General features: G+C 41.1%; 1 protein-coding gene across 2 annotated transcripts in view; it reads right to left on the reverse strand.

The window, feature by feature from the left end:
* Positions 1–7,460: 7,460 nt before the first annotated feature.
* KCNK2 (potassium two pore domain channel subfamily K member 2) overlaps positions 7,461–12,209 on the reverse strand; it is a 93,934-nt gene continuing 89,185 nt past the window's right edge. For both annotated transcript variants that reach the window (XM_088666686.1, XM_035111326.3), the window contains exon 7: positions 7,461–9,758. In XM_088666686.1, coding sequence (XP_088522812.1) covers positions 9,441–9,758 — 318 coding nt within the window. In that variant the 3' untranslated portion in view covers positions 7,461–9,440. The remainder of the gene's footprint in view (positions 9,759–12,209) is intronic.

Below are 12,209 nucleotides of genomic sequence, written 5' to 3' on the forward strand. Positions count from 1 at the left end.
CTCTCTATTTGGAAACCATTTTCAGACTTGCTATTTAGAAATGTCTAATTACCATTAATTAAAACGCAGCCATGAACACCATTCTAATTTATAATTAGAAAAGTAATTTGAGTCTGAAATTCATTCCCCGGAAAATATTATTTATCACTGATGAAAGAATTGTTATGGCCTATTTAACAAAAGGAAGATCTGATAGGAGGATGAGTTGAAAGTTACATATTTGTTCTCTGGGATTAGCTCAGATTAAGAACCGAGCTAGCAAAATTCATCACTTTTTAGGAATATCTCACTGGTGTTAGAATTTACCAGCAGAAGTAAAACATGAAAACATGTGCCTATGGCCTGATCCTGCAGGGTTATTTTTATGTTTGTGTGACACATAAGCACAATGTGGTGAGACATACGAACCTTGACTAACCTGCTTATTCCATTGATAAGACTGTAAACATGAAGAGCTGGAAATCTGCTCAATGAGGTTTCCATATAACTTGCATTCATTGCTGCAATCATGGCCAAATACTATTCTCCCCTCTACAATTTATTACTAGCTGAAGCTGGCTGATAATCTTTGAAGGCCTTTGAAGATTGTGAGAAAAAAAGTATTGAAATATAAAAGCAAGAAGCAAAAGTAGTTTAGTTCATAGGCATGGGTTTTAAGCTCCTATTATTGAGGTATAACTAGCTGAAGAGAAAAGGGCTGTATGTGGGAAGTGAAAAGGGGTTTTTGTGTCCCTAGGAGCCATAAATGAAATGGGAGTAATTGGGCAGGTGCTATTTGCAAACCTCTGACTACAAGACGTGTCACAAGCAAGCTAGGTGTTGGAAATGCTGCATTCCTTTAGGATTAGCAATGGTGTTATACATGATACAGACATCCCGGTAATCTTTCAAGCAAATGCAAAAATATGTACGTCCTGTATGTTAGGATTAACTGAGCTAATCAATCAATTCTCAGACGTGACGAAAGCAGGAACATAATATATTCCAATGTGAACTCAACAATTTGGACTCTGACTTGTGGATTTTTGTAGCTTTTGCTGATTTTCCATGGGCATCACTGAGGCTTACATCTTGCCTGCAGAAACTACAAAAGTCTGATCTTATTGCTTTCTGAAGGCAAAATTTGGAATAACTGCCCTGAGACCTCTAGGCAGTGCTCCCCCCTTTTTCTTTCCCTTAAAAAAATGTTTAGGGGTACTCTCATTTTCCTAATCATATTGAAACACTGCCCCTCAATGAGGCCAAACTTAGATTCACAAAATGTTTAGGGGTATGCGTACCCCTGCACCCCTCCTCAGAAAAAAGCACTACCTCTGGGTATAATAATAATAATAATAATAATAATAATAATAATAATAATAATAAAAAATTTTTATTTATACCCCACCCTCCCCAGTGAAAACCAGGCTCAGGGTGGCTCACACCAATAAAATTACAATAAAACATAAAAAGCAATTGATTAAAATACAGATTAAAACACAGTATTAAAATTTAAAATGCAACCTGATTTTAAGTAGTCCATAAATCCAAGCCATGAGGGAGGAAAACACAGGGGTCAGACTAAGTCCAACCCAAAGGCCAGGCGGAACAGCTCTGTCTTGCAGGCCCTGCGGAAAGATGACAAATCCCGCAGGGCCCTGGTCTCCTGTGAAAGAGCGTTCTACCAAGTTGGGGCCAATACTGAAAAGGCCCTGGCCCTAGTTGAGGCCAATCTAGCCACCTTATGGCTCGGGATCTCCAGAATATTGTTGTTTGTGGACCTTGAGTATTGGGCGGTATATAAATTCAATCAATCAATAATACAAGGCTTTCTGTAGCTGTACATACACATTTAAGGTTCTGTCCAGCTGCTTCACCAACTGATTTTTTATTAGGCTGAGAAAAAATAATGTTTTCTGTCATGGGACAGAATCGAGCCATATTATTTGGAGGCCCTGGTTCTCTTAATCTGCCAGATGTAGAAGAGCATTGCAGAGCCTTTCAGGCACTCTTTGTACTTCCCAAATACAAACAAGATGGCGCTCCCGCCAAATTAGCTGGGGCTAAAACCTCCCCCAAAATGGAAAAGGAAAACAAAATGGCGATCGGGCTAACAAGGGGGGGGGGTTTCCCGGCCCAATGAAATTCCCCACCAGCCCCCAAGCAGAAGGGTAACTGAAAATTAGCTAATCGCTCAGAGAGGGAACTCTCAAAGATGCCGAAAGCGATCGGCTGGACAGAATAGCCCAGACAACAAAACACACAAATTGCCTGATAAATTCAAAGCCCCGAAGCTGCAGCCACAGCTGGAAGAAAAAACAGAAAAGCCGCTGCGCAAAGGGCCCAAAGGGAAAATTAAGCGGGCAGCAGGAAGCTCTGCAGACCCGGAGCGCTCAGGGGGCAAAAGCCCTGTGGGGCGAAAGCCCCTCTAGGGGGAAGGGATGGGGAAGGAATAATTAACCAAGGAGGAGAAGAAAACAATTGGAAGGAATGGAAGGGAAAGAAGGGATAATGGAAAGAAATCACCAGGACAATCCGTCGAAGGTAATCTTGGCTGCACAGCTTGTTCCGAATGCACGCGCCAAAAGAGGGCGCTGTGGGTCACGTGCATGGGTATATATAGGTCCCTCGATCTGTTTGGACTGTGCCCCATTGGCCAGATAGAACCCAACATTGAGGGACCTACCAATCGGGTGTTGTGGCTGACCAGTCTTACCCACCCACAACACAGGGGATCGGTCTCCAGGTCTTACCGCAACATGTGCCCTCTTTTAGGGAAGACACAATTTACCAGTCAAAAAGCTGTTTGGTCAAGTGTTCTAACATAGTTTGGAGCAGCAGTCAGTGGGAGCTACTGCAAGAGTTAGTGATAAGTTCAATGAGAGTTGCTCTAGAAAAAAAAAAGTTAACATTTGTAGGTATGTGCAGATACAAAGGAGCTCTTTTCGTTCAATTGCCTGGTCTGCTGAACACAGTGACTGTGGGTGCTCAGAATCTCATTGCAACTTTCTAATCTGGAAAACTTTTCTTAAAAAATGATGCTGCAGCCAAGCATTACAAACTGGACAAATTCATATGACAAACCAGGTAATTATAAATTTCAGTAACGTAAAATGGCTGTCTGCCAACGATGAATTATTTCTTAGGCAAGTGTGAAAAATCGATAGGAAAGCACAAGAGTCTCTTGCCAGTGTGCACCTTGTTTGGGTCAGAGGTAAAGTACCAGTCAGATTGTAAAGTACAGTCATACCTTGGTTTAAGTACGCCTCGGTTTGAGTATTTTCAGTTTAAGTACTCCGCGGACCTGTCTGGAACGGATTAATCCACTTTCCATTACTTTCAATGGGAAAGTTCACTTCAGGTTAAGTACGCTTCAGGTTAAGTATGGACTTCCGGAACCAATTACACTCATACCTTGGGTTAAGTACGCTTCAGGTTGAGTACCCCATGGACCCTCCTGGAACAGATTAATTCGCTTTCCATTACTTTCAATGGGAATGTTCGCTTCAGGTTAAGTACGCTTCAGGTTAAGTACAGACTTCCGGAACCAATTGTGTTTGTAAACCAAGGTACCACTGTACCGTTACAATCTCTTCTAACCAGGGCAAGTTATTTTTCATAGTTGTCTTGGTTTTCTAGGGCTTCACCTACAGAGTGAAGTAGCTTTGCAACAATTACTCGCCCACAATATACTGTATGTTTGTTGATGACCAGCTTTTATTGACATATCTATTAGGGTTGTGCACAGGTCCTCCCCCCACAAGGTTCGCCTTTTATCAATTTGGTTTTTTAAAATTATGATCTGAGCCACTCGTACACTCTTTGGTTCAGTCTGTGTTTGGTGTTCCAAGCTGCTCTGTAGAAAACAGAACTCTGTGCTCCTCATTCATTATTTTTCTCATTTAACAAAATAAAATTTTGCCTTTGTAAAGTTTTCCTCTTTTGGCCAAAGTGAACAAGCCCCTCCAGAGTGGATTAAGTCTGCCAAATTGCAGACAAATAGGTCCAGTGGCCTTTTGTGGGGGAAGTAAAATGAATTCATGTTCTTCCATAATTCACATTAGTTTCCTTTTTTTTTTAGAGGTAGAACAGGGGTTTGTGTCTTTCTTAGCTAATGTAAAATAGCTAAGAGGTGGCAGAGTGCTGTGTATGCTTGCTTGCACATTTTAAAAAACCTTTGCAGCTTGCTTCACAGCAGCCTTTCAGGCGTTAGGCCTTACAGGCCTCCAATAGGCCTATGGCATGAGACAGTTCAGAATGATACTTGTGGAGTTTTGAACAGCTCTAGTTTGTGAGTGTGTGTATGTGTAAAGCTGAGCAATGCAGGATTTAAAGGAACACATCTTAAATTAAATTTAAAAATCCTCCACTGCACTCATTCATTCAAAACACAAACAATTTGGAGCTCCTCTTTAGTCAACATTTTGGATAGCCTCACTTCTTGAAAATCCAGTGAACAGGTGTTGGGGAACCTTTGGCCCTCCAGATGTTGGTGAACTACAACTTCCATTAGCCCCAGTGAGCAGGGCCAATTGCCAAGGATGATGGAAAGATCAAACACAGAGCTTTGTGGGACTGCAGAGTTCAGAAATACTAAAGGAACAGAAGGTGTTGTGGGGCCTCAGCTGACTTGAGGAGATATTGATGACAGGTTTTGAATCAGTATTGGGGGGGGGGTTATCCAAATCACCCCAATATGTCTAGTTCAGTGGTGTCCAAACTTTTTTCAAAGAGGGCCAGATTTGATGAAGTGAAGGGCCGTGGGGGCCGACCAAAAGGCCAACCTGCCACAGGGGCCGGGTTAAACCAACCAGCGGGCCAGATTAAGCCCCTGAAACGGACTTTGGACATGCCTGGTCTAGTTATTCAGCCTTCCTCCCAGACAGCCAATGCACACCACCAATATCTATGACAGTCATCTATGTGTGTCAGCAACTCCTCTGACTTAATTTTTATCAATATTGGGTAGTTGTTGCAGCTGCTGTCTGTCTTGATAAGGTTTACTGTTTCATATTCCAAGAACCACTTGTCTCGTAAATTCATCTACAGTTTAGGGTACGGTAGCAACACATTGCATTAACAATATGAACGTGGATATTTCCTGGAAGCACCGAATATGTCAGCGGGATGATGGCTTAGCATTTATGAATTCCAAAAAACACCCTTCTAAGGAACAAAATAAACCCTTTATAAACTGATCATTGGGTGTTTTACTTCGGGCTACCGCGAAAGAAGATTCGCCCAGTCATCACTGTACTGTGACACCCACGAAGACATAGATTTTGCACTAGCTTACAATAAACCTCCCTCCACTGTTGGTACCATATACAGTGGACGCTTGCATTTCAAACGTGATCCGTGCGGGAGTCACATTCGCAACCCGCAGCATTCGCAACCTGCGTTTGCGCACGTGCGGGTTGTGATTCGTGATGCACTCTGCGCATGCGCAAAGCACAATTTAGTGCTTCTGCATGTGCGCGCGTGTGCCAAAACCAGGAAGTAACCCGTTCCGGTACTTCTGGGTTCGGTGTGGATCGCAACCCAAAAAAACACAACCTGAAGCAGCTGTAACCCGAGGTATGACTGTATACAGCTGCTTTCTTCACATCTGACCAGGCAGTTCTGCCAAGGGTGAGAGGGAAGAAAGCAGCACAGTTTTCATGTCCAGAGAATCATTCATGCGCATGATAATCCGCAACAATCTTTGTGCTGAAAGTGAGAGCTTCAATAAAATGGGGAAAAGGGGGAGAGATTGATAAAACTGGTTGCTGAGGGATGGGGACCAAAAGCATTTTATGCTGATTTTTTTGCCTCCCTATATTCCCCAGTAATTTGAGTGCTGTGTGAAGTTATATTCATAGCTCTGGTCATTTATGTGTTTCTGATGTATCCAGAGCTATTTGGCTAAAGGAGTTGTCATGGCCCAGGCCTTGGAACAGGATTAAGGGTGTCATAACTTCCTGAAGAGTAGGAGCTGCTAGGAAATCAGGAGGAAGCCAGCTCAAATTGTTATTCATGGTGGGAAAGGCTAATCTGCAACCATAGACTTTGATCTTCCTTTCAGTAACACCTGAGAATCTCGTCCCTGATTATTTGTCATGGAACATCAACCATTCCTGCCTAGAAAAATAGTTGTCCTCAAGCTGCCCAGCCCAGCCAGAAGCAACGCAGCACACATTTGGTCAATATTTTGTTCCCGATACTTAAAAAAAGAGAACGTAATTTGTAAATTTATACAACCTGAAAGCCAACTAACAATCACATCACTATAACGATTCTTGTCATATAAGATGGAATTATTATACCTATATTGCATGTGAGGGTTAAGCTATTCTGCTCTGCCTGTGTGCTGTCCCATGTCCTGAAAAGCCTGCTGTTTATTGCATATCGCTGATTTTATCACACTCACCCAGCTCTGAATATGACAAAAAAATTGTGGCCTTAAATGGACTGATGCTCCATTTAAAAAGAACCATGTGCATAGAAAGGGTTCATTGACATGGTATTGTTCTGTGTCCATGGAAGTTGTTGTATGGAGAATTATTCCATTGCACAAGTGGTACAGCCCTGGCAAAGTTTTATCACCTTTGCAAGAACCCAGTGTCCAGTTTCGAGTATGAAGTGTGCTCAAAAGTGTGCACAGTTCTCCGCAGCATAGAACAGAAACACAGGAAGCTAACTTATACTGAGTCAGGTCTATATAGCTCAGTATTATGTAAATTCACTGCCAGTTCTCCAGGATTTTAGAAATGCCAGGGACTAAACCTGGAAACTTCTGCAGGCAATGCAAATGCTCTCCCATTTAGCTATGGCCCTCTCCTCACCCTACTTTCCCATTGCTTTCTGTAAAAGATCCACATGCAGATTTGAGTACCCATGGACTTCGAAATGGACTTAATCCAAAACAATCTAACAGCTAAAGACTTAAGATGTTATTTGGCAGCCATTTCCATTACTTTCTAAGGACCAATTTTCACATCAGAACCCCAGTTCAAAGAAGTGTGAACAGATTATTTGCAAATGCAACTGACTTGCAAAAAAGGTAGCATCTTAGCCTGAATTTCAGGATGCTATTTAAATGCTGTCCATGTCTGAAAAATAGCTTGCAAAACCAATTCAAAGCTGGGCCCGATATGTAGCAACAGGAAAATAAAGCACAACTGCATGCACCCAATCTCTTCAGCGTAGCTGAAGGGGACTCACTTTATCATAGCCAATGTGTTTAAGACAAACATAATGCAATAGCAATTATGAAATGCAATATGCATATGCAAATGTAATATGAAAAAGGTGCATTTTTTCATGGAAGAAGAAACAAGTTGGTGCTAAGAGGACCTATTATTTTATATCTGCCAAAATAATTAGTTTTGTTTGCTAAAATTAAGGCTGTAACTTGGTGCAAAGCTATCCTAATCCACTGTGCTATTTTTTACAATAGATTTCTCAGGGTTTTAATGTCGATAAACAGGAAACTCGGTAAGGCATGTTTTAATTAAAAACTTTATTATTTTCATTTTCATTACAATTCACAGTTTATGCATGGCAAGAGGACCTTTCCTACCATGTCAACATTCAGAACACTGTGCTGGGAGAAATAGTGGGGAGGGGCCTTTCCTTTGATGAGCCTGGCCTGGTAATCGTTAATGGAACTTTGCTGATTTGAGATGTACACTCTCAGTAACTCGTCATTGATTGCTATTTACACTGATAACTTAGATTTGTTAGAAAAGAAGATGAAGTATCCGTACATTTAACATTCATAGTTCATAATGCTATTCAGTAATCAGACAGAATGGATTTGTTACTTGAGTCGTGTCCAATTGAAAGTCCCATTTTGCTTTAGATGGTCAGATCCAAGGGTGCAGGCCTCAATCAGCTCTACAGATGCAAGCCTCTGATTTCAATGAAGTTTGCATCATAGTTATGCTTTGAGGATCAGGCTGCCTATTAATCTCTTAAGGGGTATTATATTTGTTTTATATACAGCCAGGATGAAATAGAATAAAATGGTGGAAAAAAATAAAAGACAATCCATTCCGTTATTTAAAAATCCTGCATTCCTTCTGAATCTTGCAAACACTTAGAAACAAAAGACACAAGAGGCTATAAAATTAATGTCCCCCCCTCTTTAAAACAATTAAAGAAATCCCAAGGATTGGTTTCAGATCTGTGTATCAGCCTATTCTACCCAAATATTCAATTATAAGCAGATTGTGCTATTGGTCAACTGTTTTTCACGCCTGCATTTGTGTTCAGATACCGTCTATATTCTTGATGTAGAAAGTCACAGTGATGCCAGTTTCAGCTGCATTCCCACTTTTAATCCCAGCTCCAGAATGGGCAAAAACGTATGATGTAACATTCAGGAAAGCAATCAGCCGGCGGGACCCCTGTGCTAAAATAGCCTATGGCATGACGTGGCTAAAACAATGAAAATTTCAAATCCTTATCTGCCAGCAGCATGGAGTTTTAATAGAAATGCTGATAATTCAGGATTGTTTCATGTTGTTTCTGTGTAAAACGAGTCTTTTGATTGCACCAAGTTAATCTTACCTATCAAATTGGTTAATAATACAAAACTGAAGATATTTGGTATATGATGCATGGGACTGAACTGCCAACTACGGCTTAAGTAACGAGACCTGAAATGGATCCATGAATTCTACAGGTCTGTTGAGCGTACATACTCTGCACCTGAGTAATAAAAAAAGAAAAGAAACCTACTTGCAGGGAGACACCTTTTGCAACCCTGGTAATTGCAGTGCCTTTAAAGCTAGACTTAGAAGCGGTGCTGTGATGTTTTTGGATTTGGCATCAGTTTCTTAATGCTGGTATCCTCAGCTTTAGACACCCTTAAAACATGATTGTTATGGTCTAGATGAAATATCAAAATGAGATATGTTACTCATGCAAGAACCAACGAACAAAAGAACAAACAAAAAACCATTATGAGAGTTATAGAGGTTCTGTTTCTTTAAAAGATAAGGCACTGACAAAATTTTCTTAGGTAAAAGGCTGCATAAGATTTTCTTGCCATTTACATATAGATTGTAGTCCATACACGGTCCGTTCCTAGGCTTGGTAAGGTAGACCCTGAAAAGTTTAAGGACTGATCCCTCAAAGCTACATTGTTAACCTAAACCAGCAGTATTCATTCTTAACGCCTTATGGCACATTAGGAGAGATGAAGAAACAGTCTGGGCACAAAAAAGGCATCAAACATTGCTTGTTCCAGCATTTGTCAATGACAGAAGTGCCATTCATTTTGTGTCTTTCAAGAGATACGATGGTGACTCTGAATCCTTATTGTGGGTGGATTTCTGTTGGAATTCATGCACATGATAAAAAATAATGCTATTAGCATCGGTTATGGACAAGGGGAAAAAAAATATCAGGAACTACAAGGTAAAGTCTAAACCATAGGCTTCTTCTTATTAAAAGATCAGGATTCAAAGTCAGTGCTACTTGATGTTTTCAATGACAGCAATCTCTTCTGCTGCACAGTGAGGAGTCAAGCCATTCATATAAATGCTGTCCGTCTTTGTGATGGCAGGCAAGAGGTCTTTCTCGCTGGTGAGGTGGTTGACAGACAAGGTTCTCTTGCAAGGAGTCAGGTCTTGGCTGTGGTTCACTGCCATTTCTGCAGAGAGCTTCCTTTTGATGGAGGTAGCCCGCTGGAACTTGTCGTAAATCTCCACACTCAGGCGTCTACGTGTTTCTTTGAACTCTGCCGTGACGTTGGCTGTCCATTCAGCTGCATGAGCCCTGAACTCTCCCACCTAAAGAGCAGAGGGGAGAAGGGGGGGCAGGGAGATAGAAAGAGAGAAAGATTGGAAAAGAGAGAAGGGAGAAAGATAATGTTACTTTGCACTATAAAAATTAACACATCTATTAAATCTCCATAGGAACAAAGGTATCCGGTGTTGACCATAGGCTGACAAAGAGCAGCTGCACATTGGCACACCTCCCTTGTGCCCACAAATACTCCCTTTGATTGATGCTCAGACTCTCATTATTTTGTTTCAGTGGAAGAATTTAGCTGCCATCTTACTAATATAATAAAAAAAGGACACACAGCAACAGCTAAAAAACCTCCACAGCTAAAACATTTCACAGCTCTTTTTATAATTTTATCCAGGCCAGTGAGGTGAAATTGCCTTTAAAAATTAAGCCTCGACAGCTGAGAGCATCCCAGCTGCACAGGGAGCACTGAATTCCCAGCAATCCAGAGCGTGTGTTATGTGTTGTTACCAGGGGAGCTGTCGTGGTTATTTATGGACGCCCTGGCAGTATGTGTAATGATCCCTGTGAGACTCGGCACAGGCGTTTCTAAATTTAGATGGAAAGGGCTTTTAAAAGAAAAATCTCAGCTGTCGCTGTTCTGTTTTTAGTGCACGTTCAAACTGAGGATTAATGCAAGTGACAGTTTTAGTCAAGTCAGCAGAATGATTGCCAGTCTCTCCCTCCGCTGCAGTAATAAGATTACTGCGTGAAACTTGCAGGAGTGGTAGAATGAAGTGATCACTAACACTTTCAAATCATGCATATATGTATATCCCAGGGTGCAGACATAATGATAAGTGTGGAAACTCGTTTCAAAAAGTAATGTAAGCTAATATTTCTCTTTTGTACAATTTGAGGCTGCTATATGTGGGTGGGTGGGGATACACACACACACACACACAAAATATCTTGGTGTTGCAGCTAGCCACTTGCACTGATGTTTTTTTGTATTTATTATTTGAAATATTATTATTTTAACTACCTATTTATATTCTCCTTTCCCCCCAAATGCAATTGAAAGGAACATGCAATATATTTAAAGTAAAACAACAACAACATGAGAGCAATCAATCACTACCAACAAATCAAAGCCACCAGTAGATTAAAACCAAAGGTTTAACAGCCAAAGGATCAACAATCAACTCTTAGATATAAGGTATAAGGTAGCTTCCTAGGTTTCTTCCTAAGGGCTTTCTATATGGATGGCAACACTTTGAATCAGGCCTGGTAACAAATTGGCAGCCAGTGCAGGCAAATGGAGCAGAGGTGTAATATGCTGACAGGGTCTCATGCCTGTCAGCAATTGTGCTGCAGCATTATGCACTAGTTGCAGTTCCTAGACCAAGCACAAAGGATGCCCCAATGCAGTAATCCATATAGAGTGCATTGCAGTAAAAGTTGCCAGAACAAGATGATTGCATTCTTTTCTCTCTCTCTCTCTCTCTCTCTCTCTCTCTCTCTCTCTCTCTCTCTCTCTCTCTGTTTTTTGCAATAAACTTGTTAATTTTTTATTCTAATACTTGTCTCTTATCTGCTTGCTAATTCCCTGATAACTGGTGCTATTATCAGTTTCCTTGGTTCTGTGGCATGCTGTAACTCTCAGCTCAAGACCTGAAAATACATGTATTGGTTGGGTACATGAATACTTGTGCATGCACATGCATGTGCACACACAGTAACACTCTTGATGAAGCCACTCATGTACCCAATGTGCATTGGTTCATAATAAGATATAGATTTTTATGGTCACTCCATTAAAGTTGAGAGCAGATTATGCATGGGCATTTTTACTTAAAACCCATTTGATTTATTTTCATGATTCATTAAATTTAGAAAGGAGGTGCCAGACTGCTGCTTTAATCACTTCAAAGTGAATCTTTTTATAGTAATTACTGCACTTAAATAAATTAGCCTAATTGTTGAATTTTCAGTCATTGGCTGAAACGGAGATTAGCAAGAACGTAGAAGCGGAGATTTCGCAAAAGTATAAAAAAATAAAGCAACATGAATTATGAAGCATTCACTATTCAAGGTTGCATTGTCTGACCTTAAATAGAATGAATCAGGGTTACAGATTTTGATAAACTACAATAAATTTATTGTGGAGATACCTTGCCAAAGGTGTTTTGCAGTAGTGGCCAGCGGGGTGGTGTGAATGGGGCTGCGTTGATGACCCAGTTTCTCAATGCTGCAACCATGCTACCAGTTAGCAAGAAGAAAAGGAGGAAGGACAAGGCAGTGGGGGAGCTCTGCATGATGTGGGCATAGCAGGTGGAAGCACCGGATTGGCTCCATGGTTGGAGCCACACCACACCAAGCTCCCCACTGCCTCGCCCTTTCCCCTCTTGGTAAGTAGCAGCAATGTGCACCACTAGGAAATCAGGAAGGCAATGTAGCTGCACCCATACAGTCTCATCAGCTGGTATTGGCTCTACATAGAGTAGGGT

The sequence above is a fragment of the Zootoca vivipara genome, chromosome 3, assembly GCF_965207765.1.
Source record: "Zootoca vivipara chromosome 3, rZooViv2.hap1.1, whole genome shotgun sequence".
Classification (NCBI taxonomy): domain Eukaryota; kingdom Metazoa; phylum Chordata; class Lepidosauria; order Squamata; family Lacertidae; genus Zootoca; species Zootoca vivipara.